This window comes from Saccopteryx leptura, chromosome 3 (assembly GCF_036850995.1).
Source record: "Saccopteryx leptura isolate mSacLep1 chromosome 3, mSacLep1_pri_phased_curated, whole genome shotgun sequence".
NCBI lineage: Eukaryota > Metazoa > Chordata > Mammalia > Chiroptera > Emballonuridae > Saccopteryx > Saccopteryx leptura.
Window position 1 is genome coordinate 97,653,759 of NC_089505.1, and position 16,535 is coordinate 97,670,293.

At 48.6% G+C, this 16,535-nt stretch overlaps 1 protein-coding gene across 1 annotated transcript; it reads right to left on the bottom strand.

Annotated features, from left to right (window-relative positions):
• Window positions 1-2,681: 2,681 nt before the first annotated feature.
• Window positions 2,682-12,956, bottom strand: MUL1 (mitochondrial E3 ubiquitin protein ligase 1). The gene is made up of 4 exons (XM_066375279.1): window positions 12,691-12,956; window positions 7,271-7,358; window positions 6,470-6,590; window positions 2,682-4,677 (listed from the first exon to the last, which is right to left on the bottom strand). The coding sequence occupies exons 1-4, from the start codon at window positions 12,808-12,810 to the stop codon at window positions 3,948-3,950; spliced, it is 1,059 nt and encodes a 352-aa protein (XP_066231376.1). The 5' UTR covers window positions 12,811-12,956; the 3' UTR covers window positions 2,682-3,947.
• Between the last annotated feature and the right edge of the window lie 3,579 nt (window positions 12,957-16,535).

A 16,535-nucleotide genomic window follows, 5' to 3' on the forward strand; every position in this document is an offset into this window, starting at 1 on the left:
GCTTTGATCTACTTTTCTTTAAAGAATAATCCAAACATGCCTCTGAGTGAGGTTTAAATGATTATCAATCATATACAACACTTAGCGGGTGCCTAGCAAAGAGCAAGCACTACAGTCAGCTCCAATTAGTATATAGTGACAACCTAAAAATTGTCCTGGAGAAGGAATAAGACATAGTTCCTTGCCAAGACTTGGGCAGTATGGGTTATGTAGGAAAAGGAAGGAATATAGAATCTCAGAAGTGGGGCACCTAACCTAGGTGGGCTCAGGAAAGGTTTTCTATAGGAGATACAGCTGAGTTTTAAAGGGTAAGTAGTATTAGCCAGGTGAAAGGCCAGCATGGCACGTTTAAGGACCTTCAACAATGCTGCTGGAGCCACAGGTATGGCACAGAGAAGGATGTGGAGAGGGCCAGGTCACACAGCCTCATATGCCAGGAAGGAGCCAGGCCTTGGGCCTGGAAATGACAGGGAGCCTGGGGAAAGGCTCTAAGCAAAGGGACATGGTCAGGTTGGTGTTTTTTGTTTTTTTTTTTCAGGTTGGTGTTTTAATTAGACCATTCTAGGTCCTGTGGAGTATATGTTTGCCTGGCTTTTCCTCAGCAGTGACCTACTGCCCTTAGCAGGTCAGTCTCAGAAGCCCCTCCCAAGCCACCCTATCCTGTGAACCTCACACAGTGCCAAAAACTGGGAGTCACCACAACCGCACAACGAGTGCACTCAAGGACAATCCTGAACCTTGTGAACACAGACTGTCCTACAAGCCTTCCCGGGGCCCTATGGGATCACCAGCAGCAGATCTATCCATCGCCCGCTGGAGTCTGCATGGCCTCGGACCAGGGTTGTAAATAAAGGCTGTCACATTGGTCGATCTGTCTTGTTTGCTTTTTAGTTTTTTTCACATGCTGGTGTTTGCTTCTTGAATTTTCATCCTAACTCTGAATGAATTAGGATGCCAAAGACCTGCCTGCCAGCCCCTGCTCCAGCAGGATACTTAGGGCAACCTCAAAGCCTCAGCCTGTGGGGTGTGCAACTAGGGTGTGACTGGGCACTCGATGTGTTGACTGGCTTGGAAAATGCTGTCTCCTATACTGGTGTCTGCCAGCAACCTTTCTTCTTAGCCTGTCAGGCTTACAGTGATAAAAGCCCAAGGGTGTAGGCTTTATAGTCAGACCTCGGGAGCCTTGTGCAGATCCAACAACCTGTAAGGGGTAACAGAGCCTCCCAACTGCTTGTCTTACAGAAACGATGCCTATAAAGAATTTAACATCAGCCGGCTATTGATGCTGTGTGGCCGCAGGAAAACTTTTCTCATTTGAGAAGGGGGGAGGGGTGACAATATCCACTTTGTAGAACCCCAAGCATTAACACATAGGAAGCACAGAGTGCAGACATTCAAATCGCCAGTAGTTATTTGGGATGACCTGGGCCTGATGCCCTCTGGCTCACATTAAAGTGACTGAGCATCAGGGTTGACTTGGCAAATAATAAAAATTCCCAATCCCAATGTCAGTTCAGAACTTCCAATTCCCCGTCCCCGTCACACACCCCCACTCCCAGACTGGGCCCCAAGTCAGTTCAGGCCCCATTCAACCCTCCTGAAGCGGAAGGCGGGGACTGCCACAGGTGAACGGGAGCATGAGAAGTCTCAGCCCTCCCCCCCCCCCATGCTAGGACCCAGCACGGACCTCAACTCCAGTGCCTGTCGGTGTTCCAACCGGATGTCACCTCCTGAGGCAGGGACAGTGGGCTGCTGTCTCTCCTGGGTGGAGTACCCAAGACAGGAGGGCTAGTGTGCAGAGTTGGGCTGGGGTAGGGCTGGCTGGCTTCCCTCCTCTCCCATCATTTGGATCAGATTTACTCAAGAAATCCATGCCTAGGGCTGAACTCAGGTAGGTTAGAACCCCCACTCCAGCGGTTCATTCACCCTCTGCTAACACCTGGACCCTTTTACACAGTCACCTCTTTGTAAAACCAGGCTCTGAACACCTCACCAGATGGGACTCAGCCCTGGCGAGGGAATTCTCACTTCTGCCTGTTGCTCCACAGTAGCCCCTCCTTGTAACTTGTAACTTGGGGACCAGGTGTGTCATGGGACGTTCTGTGAGCATGGAGGGCCAGCCCCACACCGGTGAGCAGGATGGATGGGGAGCTTTGGAAACAACTTGGGAGTTTAAATTTGAACCCAGCACTTACTAGCATTGTGCCTTAAGCCCAGGGAACTTCCCCTCTGGGCTTACTTCTGCATCTGAAAATGCCCACACCATGAGTCCACAGGGGTTTTGTGAGGACTAACTCCAAGTTCAAAAGAGGATATGCTAATACAAAACTTGCTCAATGCTAGTTTCCTCCCTGCTGTTCCCCTTCACCGGACCCTGGCCCATTCTTTCACTGTCCTGCTATTCAGGATGTCAGAACAGATTTCTTCATGTAAACACCTGGCTCAGCAAGGCCAGAGGCTGGGCTGCCCTCCAGGATGTCCCTGTAGGGCTGGCCCAACTCCTCCCCCAGGCCTTAGCATCACCGAGCTGCAAAGGATCTAGGGGAGCCCACACCCAACCAAGGCAGAGCACCCGTAAGCCTCCAGGTCTCCGGTTCACTCTGTCACAGGGGGACTCATGTCTGCCCCAGGGCTGCTCGCTCAGCCTGACCAATGAACTCATTGACAGAACAAGCTGACACTGCGTTCTAACATGTTTAATTTGTGCTGTCCATGCTGGACACAGCATAGAACTGGTGTCAGCCCTGTGAGAGCACCCCCTACCCCCAGCACAAAGGAGGATCGGGAGAGAATGAACAGTGAAAACCAGGGAAGGGGGATTAAGAGCTGTACACGTGACCTTTAACTACTCAGCGGCAAGTGAGGCTCCGCCACCTCTTACGCTCAGAGTGCATGAGGGGCAGGTGAGGGGTGAACGGAACGAAGGCAAAGGTGATATGATCACACCCGCAGGACGTCGACTTTCCACTGGGGACGGGGAGCCGGAAGGGCTGTACTCAGGATGCTGGCTGGCTAGCTGCTCTTCCCTGGTGAGAGCCTGCACAGAGCGGAGGCAGCAGGGGGCTGGGGCAGCAGGGCCCCTACTGCTTCCCGGGGCGCGTGAGCCCTCCCAGCTCCCTCCGGCAGGAACAACCAGATGGGCCATCAGTCTTCTCAGGCCTCGGAGGGTCCAAGTCAGGGTGGACGGCCCTCCCTGTAGGCCGGTGGAGACACCAGGAGGGCTGCAGCCCGGCTGCCACCACTGCTAGGGACCGGCAAGGGGGCCACCTTCCACCAGACTTCCAGTGACCGCTCTTCGTTCTGCTCTTCAGAGTTCCATCCTTTCTGGCAAAAGGTAGGTGCTGGATGTCACCTTGCTCTGCCCTGACGTACATGTGCACACGTTTAGGGAGGCAAGCAGGGAAAGGGAAGGGGACACGAGTGACATGTCCAGCCTGATACTTTCTTCCTAGGGTGTAAGCAAAAGGGAGAAAGACCAGGACAGGGCCCCTTCGAGGCAGCTCTGCGGGGCACAGAGCACCCCAGGGCCCGCTCTGCCTGCCCTCAGGCCGCGTCGCTCAGGCTCTAGTCCGCAGTGTCAGCCGCTCACCAGAAAGGGCCCAAGGACGCAGGACAGAGAGCTGAAGATGATGGGCTTTGGTGCTACAGCAGTAAGATGCTCTCAGTCACCCTCACACCTGTGGGTTCCTGGGAAAGGAGGCCCTGCCGCACCCACCCAGGGTGGGCTTGGATTCTCCCGCTGTGCTGGCAAGGGCTCCCTCCCAGATCGGAAAGGCAACATCTAATGTTGAAGGTGAGGTCTGGGTAGCTCTCCCCCACCCCCCACAATCATACCTGGAGATAACGGCTGTCCTCACCCCCCTCGCCCTGTGCTCTTTTAAGGCCTCAGGATAAAACGCCCAAAGAGGGGAGGTTCCCTCCGTGTGTAACTGTGGGGCTCCAGTCAGTTAGCTATTGTACAAGGGGATCACCCGCTGGATCTCCTGCCTGCAGATGGGGCACCTCTTGGGCTCCGGCAGAGCGCGGTAGCACTCGGTGCAGGAGCAGACGTGCCCACACTCCAGAAAGACGCAAGACTTGAAGTTGCTCAGGCACACAACACAGGTGCTCTTCAGACTCTCCCGGTCCTCGGGGCTGGCTTGGCTCAGCAGCTGGGCCTCATGCTCCCTGAACTCGTCCTCCAGCTGCTTGAGGCGCAGCCGCTCCTGCCACTGCAGATACTGCTTCCGGAGCAGGAAGAAGAGCGCCGCACACGCGGCAAAGCCAAAAACCAGCGTCAGCACCTTCCAGAACCGGACGCTCGACTCCTGCCTCTGCAGCAGGCTGTCGAAGTCCTGGCTGCTGAGATAGTACTGCATGCCCTGCTTGGGGGGCTGCAGGCGGATGGAGTTGTTGTCCAGGACCAGCTCGCCCACCCCTGTGAGGGTGGCCCCGACCTTCAGCATCTCCTCGGTCTCCTGAACGCCTTTGGGCCGCTCCCCGCTGATGTAGTGGCCGATGACGTCCGTGAAGGACTGGATCGAGGGGTGGAACTTCTCGTACACAGTCTCCAGGCCCAGATCCAGGGAGTCCAGGGGCTTCAGCACGCGCACGGCCACAGCCACGCCATCCTCATGGGGTACCAGGTCAAAGGGCACTGTGTTGGTCCTCTGGTGAATGATCTTTGAACAGTCATTCCTAGAACAGTAAGATAAAGGATTGCAAACACTGCATGCCCAGGCAGAGGTGGTTGCATCAGTGCCAGGAGGACAGGATACAGCCTGAAGTAACTGCAAAAGCACAACAGAAACCGACACTAGCCAGGGGTCTCAGTCTGCTAGGCCCTCAGGCAGTGTCGTGGGCAACAAACACTGTCACTGATCACCTCTAGCACTTATTTCCTTTCGCCAGCTTAAAATAAATATCCAAGTCTTTAAAAAAATTAAAACTAGAACTAACTACCAGATGATCTAGCAATCTCACTTCTGAGTATTAAAGTGAAATCAGGGTCTCGAAGAGAGATCTGCAGTCCCATGTTCACGCAGCGTTGTTCGCTATAGCCAAGATGTGGAAACCACCTTTACGTCCACCAACAGAGGCATGGATAAAAAATGTCACATGCACACACGCACAGGAATATTATTCAGCATTATAGAAGGGAAATCCTGCCATACGCATAGATGGAGAAACCTGGAAGGCACCATGCTAAGCAAACGAGGCAACTCACAGAAAGATAAATACTGCACAATTCCATCTATATGAACGATCTAAAAGTCACATTTATAGAAACAGAATGGAATGGTAGCTGCCAAGGGCTGGGGGCAGAGGGAAAAAACGGGAGCTGCTGCTGAATAGATATAAAGTTCCAGTTATAAAAGCTGAACAAGTTCTGGAGGCCTGCTGTACAGCTTTGTGTCTATGATTAACAATACTGTATTGCTGCACTTAAAAATTTGTTGAAAGGGTAGACCTTATGTTAAGTGGTTCTTACCATAATAAAAAAATAAAAACAAAAAACCCACTAGGATCATTTGGAAAAATGGTACTGCATTTAATAGCAAAATAATCCACAAAATCTTTCTTTTTTTTGAGAGAGACAGAAAGGGAGAGAGAGATGAGAAGCATCAATCATTAGTTTTTCTTTGCGACACCTTAGTTGTTCATTGATTGCTTTCTCATACGTGCCTTGACCGGGGGCTACAGCCAAGCCAGTGATCCCTTGCTCAAGCCAGCAACTGTGGGCTTCAAGCCAGGGACCTTTGGGCTCAAGCCAGAGACCTTGGGATCATGTTGATGATCCTGCGCTCAAGCCAGTGACCTCGGGGTTTGGAACTAGGGACGTCAGCGTCCCAGGTTGAGGCTCTATCCACTGCGCCACCACCAGTCAGGGCACAGAATCATTTTAATGAATACTGAGATCATCAATTCTTGCTATAATCACAAGTTTCAAATTTAATGGGCATATCAACAGATTCCAGGCCCCCTTAGTCTGAAAATTCTGGTTCGATAGGTCTGGAATGGAGCCCAGGCAACTGCATTTGAACAAGATGCTGAAGTGACTCTGAGTTAAGAGGTTTTCCAACCATGCACAAGAATATTATCACCTTACTGGATGGTTGCACAGTGGATAGAGCATCGACCTAGGACGCTGAGGACCCAGGTTCGAAACCCTAAGGTCTAACCCTAAGCTTAGAGCATGGGATCATAGACATGACCCATGGTTGCTGGCTTGAGCAAGGGGTCACTGACTTGGCTGGAGCCCTGCCTTCCTCCCCCCCAGTCAAGGCACATGTGAGAAGCAATCAATGAACAACTAATATTGATGCTACAATTTGATGCTTCTCATCTCTCTCTCTTCGAGTCTGTTTGGTCCCTCCCCACCCTTAAAGAAAAAAAAAAAAAAAAAGACTAGTCTCAGCATTAAGAAACTAGTCTCCAGCCTGTCTTAGGAGCAGCTGTCAGGTTTGCCCACTGGAGAAAGGCTACATACCACAGATGGGTTGTTCGGTTCCACACCATCTTGTGCTCCTGAAGTGTCAGCCGCTGAATCACCCCCTTGCAGTTTTCCACAAACTGACTGTTAAGTGTTTCTTTAACAGACCGAACAGCTCCTAAATGGAAACAATTTTTTTTTTTCAGGGACAGAGAGAGAGTCAGAGAAAGGGATAGACAGGGATAGACAGACAGGAACGGAGAAAGATGAGAAGCATCAACCATCAGTTTTTCGTTGCAACACCTTAGTTGTTCATTGATTGCTTTCTCATATGTGCCTTGACCACGGACCTTCAGCAGACCGAGTAACCCCTTGCTTGAGCCAGTGACCTTGGGTCCAAGCTGGTGAGCTTTTGCTCAAACCAGATGAGCCCGCGCTCAAGCTGGCGACCTCGAGGTCTCGAACCTTAGTCCGCTGCATCCCAGTCTGACTCTCTATCCACTGAGCCACCGCCTGGTCAGGCGAAACAAATTATTTTTGAAGAATTGTTCTAACCTCCCCTTCAAGGTAATTTAGATTTTATTTTTAGTTTGAATTAGTTTCATTAATCAAAATGATGAAAATGCTATCACGTAAGTTATGTTTTGGGGTGTTTTTTTTTTAAGTTATGTTTTATGGGCACTCTTCCTAGCACTACAACACCCCTGTATGGCAGAAATTACTTTAGAGATGGGCTAACAGAGGTTCAGAAAAGTTGAGTCATTTCCTCAAGGTCACGCTGCAATAACCCAGTCTTTCTGAACCACTGCCCCCAGGGAAGAGGAAGTTCTTTTTCATCTTACCAATAAATAAACATACCTTCAATAACAGCATAAGGCACACATTTTCCTGGAGCTTCTGAAAGGATACTCTTTAAGTCTTCACCCAAGTGGATTCTTTTAGCTCCCTAAATGCAAACAACATATTAAACTGAATACTGACATGTTCAATCAAACTTAAAGGGCAAAAAAGAAAAAGACTATTTACTTTTTTCATGTGGAAAAAATGAGGAAATCAGGCAGGAGGGAGACTACAGGAGAATGACTCCAAAGCCGGGTCCAAGCAGTTTTAACATGAACAGGCATGGGGCAGTGCCTCCCTGTGCCATCTGTAGAATGGGGGTACCACGTATTCTTTCTCCAGTTAATGGAAACATACACTCCCTTTCATCTTAATTTCTATATGAAAATTACAAATCAATCTGCATACCATAAACCGGACATAATTTAATCTCTTCTTGACAATATAGAACCATGGATCTGAAAGTTTACATGTAAAACTCCTAAATGACTGGCTTGTACACAACAGGGCTGGAGTTCATAATAGGTATGACTATCACCGTGCCTTTATCAATTCATGCTCTGCACTGTACACCATCATAAAGGGGTGCCTTTGCTTTACAAGACATGGCTCTGTGAGCTGGTGCCAAACACTGTTTTCAATCTGGCTTTCTTCCCTCTCATAATCAGGTGGGCACGGTGGTGTCTGCCACTGTCTTCCTCTAACAACTCCTAGAGTTCTCCCATCCCTCCCAATTCACTTTCCCACCTGCTGTGCCTGGAAACCAAACAAGCCCGTTACTGCTGTATCAAAAACAAGAGAAAAGAAAGACAATCAATAAACATTTCCTGAGCATCTATGTGCCAGACACAGTGCTGGGCATGAATGAAGGGCAGTTCCCACTGTCAGGGTATGCCCACCAACAAATCTTCAGGATGCCTGATAAGTAACCTCTAAAGAGGAGATGAGGCGTTGCATACATATTAAGGTCACATGAAGATTAAGCTACTGCCACACAGTAATGACAGGAGAAAGGTCAATAAACACTTATTAACCACCTACAGTGTGAAGAGGAAAAAAAAATAACAGCAAAAACAACTAACCCAATTTGTTTTATTTCTCTCCCTCCACTGGACTTTTTTTAATTCAGTGAGAGGCAGGGAGGCAGAGACAGACTCCTGCATGCACCCTGACTGGGAACCACCCCACAAGCCCCCTACCAGAGGATGAGTTAGTTTTGTGGTCCCCAACCTTTTTTGGGCCACGGACCTGTTTAATGTCAGAAAGTATTTTCACGGACTGGCCTTTAGGGTGGTACAGATAAATGCACAAAATAAAATTATGCGACCAGCGAAAAAACTGTGGTATTTTAAAATATAATTGTCGAACTTACAAGACAAACGTCAAGAGTGAGTCTTAGATGGATGTAACAGAGGGAATCTGGTCATTTTTAAAAAATAAAACATCATTCAGACTTAAATATAAATAAAACTGAAATAATGTAAGTTATTTATTCTTTCTCTGAGGACCAGTACCAGATGCCCCATGGACCGGTACCGGTCCACAGCCCGGGGGTTGGGGACCACTGAGTTAGTTGATCTATGGCTCAGCAACTGAGCTATTTTAGCACCTGAGGCAAGGCCATGGAGCCATCCTCAACGTTGGGGGCCACTCTGTTCTAACCAATGGAGTCATGACTGCAGGAGGAGAAAAGAGAGAAAGAGGAAGAAAGAGAAGAAGAAAGAAGAAAGAGAGAAAGAAAGAGAGAAGGAAGATAGGGAGGGAAGGAAGAGGGAGGGAGGGAGGGAGGGAGGGTGGGTAAGGGTGGGGAAGGAGATGGGCACTTCTCCTGTGTGCCCTGACCAGAATCAAACCTGGGACATCCACATACTACATCCACACTCTACCACTGAGACAACCGGCCAGGGCCTCCATTGGAGTATTAAACTCTAGGAAAGTTAGGACCAGGTTTGTCTTGTTCACTTACTATCCCCCTAGTGCTGAGAATGGTGCCTGACACATAGGAGGCACTTAATATGTATTTGATGAATAAATAAGCACTTAGATACACTACATAACAGGCACTATGCTAAGCATTCTGAATGCATAACCCATTTAATGCATATACCATCCTTATACAGTAGACATTATTAAACTCAATTACAGATAAGGAAACTGAGGCTCAGAGAGGTAAAGTGACTTGCCCCAAGACACACAGCTGGTAGGTAAAGTATCCACCACAGGATGGCCAGTTAGAATTTTTTTAAAGGGCTAGAGGAGAAATATGGTCAGAAAGATGCAGGGTTGAATCAAGATTCAATGCATCTATTGTGACTTTGGGCAACCTAATTTATCTTAGTTTTGGTTTCCAAAACTGTAAAAAATGGTGAGAACAATTTCACAGAATCTCCCCCCCCCCCCCCCCCCCACCAAAGTTAGAAGCAGGGAGGCAGTCAGACTCCCTCATGTGCGGACAGGGATCCACCCAGCATGCCCACCGGGGGGCGATGGTCAGCCCCTCTTGGCTGGGAGGGGGCTGGGAGGGGGGGGGGGTTACAGAGGAAGGAGAGGGGGAGGGGTGGAGAAGCAGATGGGCGCTTCTCCTGTGTGCCCTGGCCGGGAATCCAACATGCTGGGACTTCCACATGCCGGGCAATGCTCTACCGCTGAGCCAACTGGCCAGGGACCTCTCACAGAATTTTTATGTGGATTATATGAACCTTAAGATGAGAAAGAATCTAGCCCAGAGGCAGGCACACAGTACACATGCAATAAATATGTATTCCTGAGGCCTGGCCACGTAGCTCAGTTGGTTAGAACAACGTCCTGATACGCCAAAGTTGCGGGTCTCACCTTGGTCAAGACAAGAATCAACCAATGAATGAATAAATAAGTGAAACAACAAATCGATGTCAATGTCTGTCTCTCCTCTCCCCCAAGGTCAACAAAATAAAAAGTAAAATTTTAATATGCATTGCTATCACTATAAGAAATACATAGGGGCACTGGCCGGTTGGCTCAGCGGTAGAGCGTCGGCCTGGCGTGCAGGAGTCCTGGGTTCGATTCCCAGCCAGGGCACACAGGAGAAGCACCCATCTGCTTCTCCACCCCTCCCCCTCTCCTTCCTCTCTGTCTCTCTCTTCCCCTCCCGCAGCGGAGGCTCCTTTGGAGCAAAGATGGCCCAGGCGCTGGGGATGGCTCTGTGGCCTCTGCCTCAGGCGCTAGAATGGCTCTGGATGCAACAGAGCGACGCCCCAGAGGGACAGAACATCGCCCCCTGGTGGGCATGCCGGGTGGATCCTGGTCGGGCGCATGCGGGAGTCTGTCTGACTGCCTCCCCGTTTCCAGCTTCGGAAAAATGAAAAAAAAAAAAAAAAGCAAACAAAAATGAAAGAAAGAAAGAAAGAAAAGAAAAGGAAGGAAGGAAGGAAGGACAGACATAGGTATAACACAATCTGAACTCTGGAAATTCTGTAATCTGCTCAAGAAAATAGAATCTAAAGCAGGGGTCCCCAAACTTTTTACACAGGGGGCCAGTTCACTGTCCCTCAGACCGTTGGAGGGCCGGACTATAAAAAAAACTATGAACAAATCCCTATGCACACTGCACATATCTTATTTTAAAGTAAAAAAACAAAACGGGAACAAATACAATATTTAAAATAAAGAACAAGTAAATTTAAATCAACAAACTGACCAGTATTTCAATGGGAACTATGAACCTGCTTTTGTCTAATGAGATGGTCAATGTCAGGTTCCATATTTGTCACTGCTAGCCATAACAAGCGATATGACGCACTTCCGGAGCCGTGAGGCCTCCATCCCACATCACCAGAAGTAGTACTGTATGTGAGCGAGGCCACATACAGTACTCCAGGAGCACAGGATGCATCCGATGCTCACTGACCACCAAATGAAAGAGGTGCCCCTTCCAGAAGTGCGGCGGGGGGTGGATAAATGGCCTCAGGGGGCCGCACGCGGCCCACGGGCCGTCGTTTGGGGACCCCTGATCTAAACTATTAAAGTCCCAAATCTTTTTACAAAATAGGGTTATTTCATCCTCGTTTAGGAACTAATTTGGCAAAGCTTTTAAGGTCATCCAAGGATGTGTCCCGGAGAGTTCACTGCTTCAAAGAATCCCACATCAGGCCTACTTGATGGCAATTTATTTCTGAGTCAGAAAGTGAAGTATCAGCTACACTCACAGCCAATCACTTCAGGAGTAACTTGGTTATCTGATCAGGCAAACAATAAGAGTTGGAAACTCACTAGGATATATTAGCACCACAAATTCAACTCCTTGTTAACTTGATTCATTCCAAATAGATTCCAAAATTTCCCTCAGAGCAGGAATTTCACACATTTGTTTCCAAGCCTTAGTAAAAACAATCTGATAATGAAGTTTGTAGGTTTAGGAATCCATCTTTTAAATTAATGTCCAATTAGCCCTAACTGTTGTAGTGTAAAATTTCAGCCAAAACAAATCTACAGACATTTATTGAGCATCTGTTAGGCATTAAGTTAGAACCTGAAAGGAATGAAGAAAGATGAGTCAGAGCCTGTCGTCTCTCACCTAATGAAGCTCATCACTGGTGGACCAGTCGTTCATAGTCAAGCAATGTCATCAATCAAGAAAAAATATATATTCTACATGTGGAATCAAAAGATCTAAGCTTAAGTTCCAACCTAACTGCAAGACCTTTCCTCTGAGGCTCACTTTCCTGATTTGCAACCTGGAGATTCAATCTCTACCTCAAATAATTACTGTGAAGAAAAAAAGTAACAAGATGGGAATGTCTTGTGTAAGCTGTAAAGTGCAGCTCAAAAGAGTCTTGTTTTTAAAAAAACTACAATATGAAAAAGAGTCTGTAGAAACAAGGAGCTGAACAACTATGTACATGAATAAAGTCTAGGGTTTCTGCACCTGTTCCCTCTGAACTGCTCTTCCTGGAGACATCTGCAGGCTCCCCCTCAACTCTGTTCAAATGTTACCTTATTTAAAACAGCAAATCTTCCTTCTCCAGCACTGTACTTCCTCTCCTCCCTGCATGACTGTAGTATTTATCCCCATCTGTCAAACTATCTGATTTGTTCAGTCTGGTTGTAATAGAAAGGACTCTCATAAGAGCAGGAATTTTTGTCTTTTCTACCCATGCGATATTCCCAGTACCTGCAGCTTAGCAGGTGTACAAAAACTATTTGTCGAATAAAGTAATGAAGATTCATTCACTCTGAGTCATGGGAGGGGGTTAGGTCAGAAAAGGCGCCACGAAGCCGTTATCACGAGACCCGAATTCTGATCCTAGCTCCTCCATTTACTGGCCGGGTGACACCTTCCCTCTGCCTATTTCCTCTTCTGGACCGTTTCCGACGGCGGAGCGGCCCACGGCGAACTGTCGGCTCACCATTACCGGGGACAGAGATGAGCCGGCTGAGGCCCGGCCGGCTCCAACACTGACCTTGAGCTCCCGGGCGACCTGGGCCTTCTGACGGTACACGGAGTACAGGAAGGCGGTGACGACAGAGCTAGTGCCCAAGAGGATGTACTGGCCCAGCGAGGGCCGCCCTCCGCCGTCCATGGCTGGGCCGAGACCAGCGCGCCAGACAGGACGCCGAGGGTAGGCCCCGCGACCCGGGGACTACACTTCCCTCGACCTTCCTCCACCTGGGACCGCACCCCCCAGCATCCCCTTCCGGGAAACCCGATCAGGTCGCCAAGTGGTGACGTAAAAGCGGAAGTGGAGGTGGGGAAAAGAGCAGACCGGAAAACGGCGTTGCCACGGTGATCGCTGCATTGCTTCGGCGTCCCCAGGGGCGGGGCCGCCGAGCTCGGCGCGGGGAATGTTTTACAGGAGCTGAGTGGTGGCTCGTTGCTCGTTGATCCTTTCGCGCTACCGACGCGGCGCAGTGGCCATAACTGACCCGCCCTCGTCTCTCCCGTCTGGATCCCGTTGATTTCCTGGAGTTATTGGGTTGTTTTGATGGGAGGAAAGAAAAGAATGTGTAAAAAGCGTTTATGAGAATTACACATTTAAGCTTCAGGGCAAACCTTGAAACTTGGTCTTTATTTTTACACTTGACAGATGAAAACACAGGCCGGAGAGGTTAGGGAGGTGCTCAAAGTCATTACCAATGGGTGCTAGAGAGAAATTTACTGGACTCCAAAACCCTTACTCCAAGAGGGCAGATTTTATCACCAAAGTAGCCCCTTGATCTGCCATCACTACACATAACAACATATTGTTTGCTTTGCTAACTAATAACGAGTTACATTTATTGAATGCCTATCACGTCAGGTATTATGACAAAAAGCTGTTTACAGACATATCATTTAATCCTCACAGCACAGGTATAACGCAGATTTCAGACACGTTTTCTGACATCAATCGTGATCTACTCCCTAAAATAATCAAGAGATAACCAAAATCTTATCCAAAACATAACCTACAAAATATGTGTTCATCAAGCTGTTTCCTACAGGTTATGCTTTTTTTTTTTTTTTCAGAGACAGAGAGAGAGTCAGAGAGAGGGATAGATAGGGACAGACAGACAGGAACGGAGAGATGAGAAGCTTCAATCATTAGTTTTTTGTTGCGCATTGCAACACCGTAGTTGTTCATTGATTGCTTTCTCATATGTGCCTTGACCGTGGGCCTTCAGCAGACCAAGTAATCCCTTGCTCAATCTGGTGAGCTTTTTTTTTTGCTCAAACCAGATGAGCCCGCACTCAAGCTGGCGACCTCCGGGTCTCGAACCTGGGTCTTCTGCATCCCAGTCTGACGCTCTATCCACTGCACCCCCGCCTGGTCAGGCAGGTTATGCTTTAAATTCTTGAAAATACAAGACTGTACCCACTGGACCAACACAATGTATATAAAATGTCCTTATGGGTTTCTTGGGAGCTTGTTAAAAGGCTATCACTCTTAAATGAAACAGTTTGGTTTTAAATAACCCTGCCACTTTTTGCCAAAGGCTGAAATCCTCCATTAGCCATACTGAGCATGGTCCTATTGGGACATTTGGGAACATTGTGGACCTTGTTAGGAGAGATGATGAGCCATGGGCAGTTTCAGCTGCAGCCAGATGTCCCTGGGGAACCATTCCCAGCTCAGAATGGCTGTCCTCACTGAATCACAAGTTAAAGATCAGCCTCTAAGTTCGAGAAAGTGAGGTCAGTTCTTCAGGCACCAGGCAGAGCAAGTCTGGAAGAGCTGCGGTTACCAAGGACAATGCCACCTCTGGAAGCACTGAGTTCCAGACACATGCCATTGTTCTCTCAGAGAAGCAAAAATTCCCCGGGAGTCACTAGCTAAATGCCCTCTTAGGTGGTCTATCCACTGAGATGCTCGGCAGGGTCCAGGCATCAAATAGAGGAGGGAAATGGGCATCTTGGCATTGCCAGAGAGGAGTCACAGGAAAGAGAAAATAGAAAAGTTGTTGACAGTTGTATGTTTTTCACTCAGTGTCCTTACAAAAGTTTCTCTTGGGAGAGCTCCTAACATAATTATAATTAGGAATTATCTACTGTATTCAACATATTTTTTTTATTCATTATAGAGAGGGGGGAGAGAGAGAGAGAGAGAGAGAGAGAAGGGGGGAGGAGCAGGAAGCATCAACTCCCATATGTGCCTTGACCAGGCAAGCCCAGGGTTTTGAACCAGCAACCTCAGCGTTTCCAGGTTGACGCTTTATCCACTGCGCCACCACAGGCCAGGCTGTATTCAACATATTTTAATGAGCATTTATTCCATGCAATGCATTTGTCCAGATCCAGTAGGACACAGGGACAATGTGCAGGACATATCCCTGACCTCATACAAGGTATTAAAGAGACTTTTTTGTGTGTGGCAGAGACAGAGAGAGTCAGAGAGAGGGACAGATAGGGACAGACAGACAGGAAGGGAGAGAGATGAGAAATATCAATTCTTCATTGCAGTTCCTTAGTTGTTCATTGATTGATTTCTCATACGTGCCTTGACTGGGGGGGGCTACAGCAGACCGAGTGACCCCTTGCTCGAGCCAGCGACCTTGGGCTCAAGCTGGTGAGCTTTGCTCAAACCAGATGAACCCGCGCTCAAGCTGGCGACCTCGGGATCTCGAACCTGGGTCCTCGGCATCCCAGTCTGACACTCTATCCAGTGCACCACTGCCTGGTCAGGCAAGAGACTTTTTAAATAATGATTTAAACTCCACCTGTTTGTAAAAAGAATCTGAGATGACTTAAAATGGACTGTATCAGGCCCTGGCCGGTTGGCTCAGCGGTAAAGCGTCAGCCTGGCATGTGGGGGACCCGGGTTCGATTCCCGGCCAGGGCACACAGGAGAAGCGCCCATCTGCTTCTCCACCCCCCCTCCTTCCTCTCTGTCTCTCTCTTCCCCTCCTGCAGCCAAGGCTCCATTGGAGCAAAGGTGGCCCGGGCGCTGGGGATGGCTCCTTGGCCTCTGCCCCAGGCGCTAGAGTGGCTCTGGTCTCAGCGGCAGAGCGACGCCCCGGAGGGGCAGAGCATCGCCCCCTGGTGGGCAGAGCTTCGCCCCTGGTGGGCGTGCCGGGTGGATCCCGGTTGGGCGCATGCGGGAGTCTGTCTGACTGTCTCTCCTCGTTTCCAGCTTCAGAAAAATACAAAAAAAAACAAAAATGGACTATATCATAAAACAGCTATGTTAAAAATGAATATATAGCCTGACCTGTGGTGGCACAGTGGATGGGGCCTCGACTTGGAACACTGAGGTCCCTGGTAGAGGGCCCTGGGCTTGCCTGGTCAGGGCACATGTGGGAGTTGATGCTTCCTGCTCCCTCCCCCTTGGTTCTCTCTACTTTCTCTCTCTCTCTCTGTCTCTCTGTCTCTCTCTCTCAAATGAATAAATAAAAAAAAATAAAAGACAGACTTGTATGTTTGAGATTTGAGGAAAAATCTAAACTTAAAAAAAAATGAATATATAAATAAGCCAAGCCCTGGCCAGATAGCTCAGTTGATTAGAACATCATCCCAAAGCACAGAGGTTGCTGGTTCAGTCCCCAGTCAGGGCACATACAGGAACAGAGGTTCCTGTCTCTCTCCTGCTCTCTCCCTTCCTCCCCCTAAATAAATAAAATAAACATTAAAAGAAAGGAAGAAATCAACCAATAACAAACATCAGCTAAAAGAAGCAGGAAACTACCTGGTGTAAGCACCTAATGGGAGCTCATCACTGCAACTGGGCACCATCCTTGACTATGAGCTTCCTAACAGCCGTGGCAAAAAGGAAATGTGTTGGTGTACAATCCAGTAGAGAAGATGGGGCAAGCAATCAAAATACTATAATTC

Bases quoted from the DNA above. Each gene is read 5' to 3' on its own strand.
- MUL1 (XM_066375279.1), bottom strand. From the start codon at position 12,810: ATGGACGGCGGAGGGCGGCCCTCGCTGGGCCAGTACATCCTCTTGGGC. The intron at 7,359-12,690 runs GTCAGTGTTGGA...GTTTGCATTTAG, and splicing joins AGGTCGCCCGGGAGCTCAAG to GGAGCTAAAAGAATCCACTT. The intron at 6,591-7,270 runs GTATGTTTATTT...GTTTCCATTTAG, and splicing joins GCCTTATGCTGTTATTGAAG to GAGCTGTTCGGTCTGTTAAA.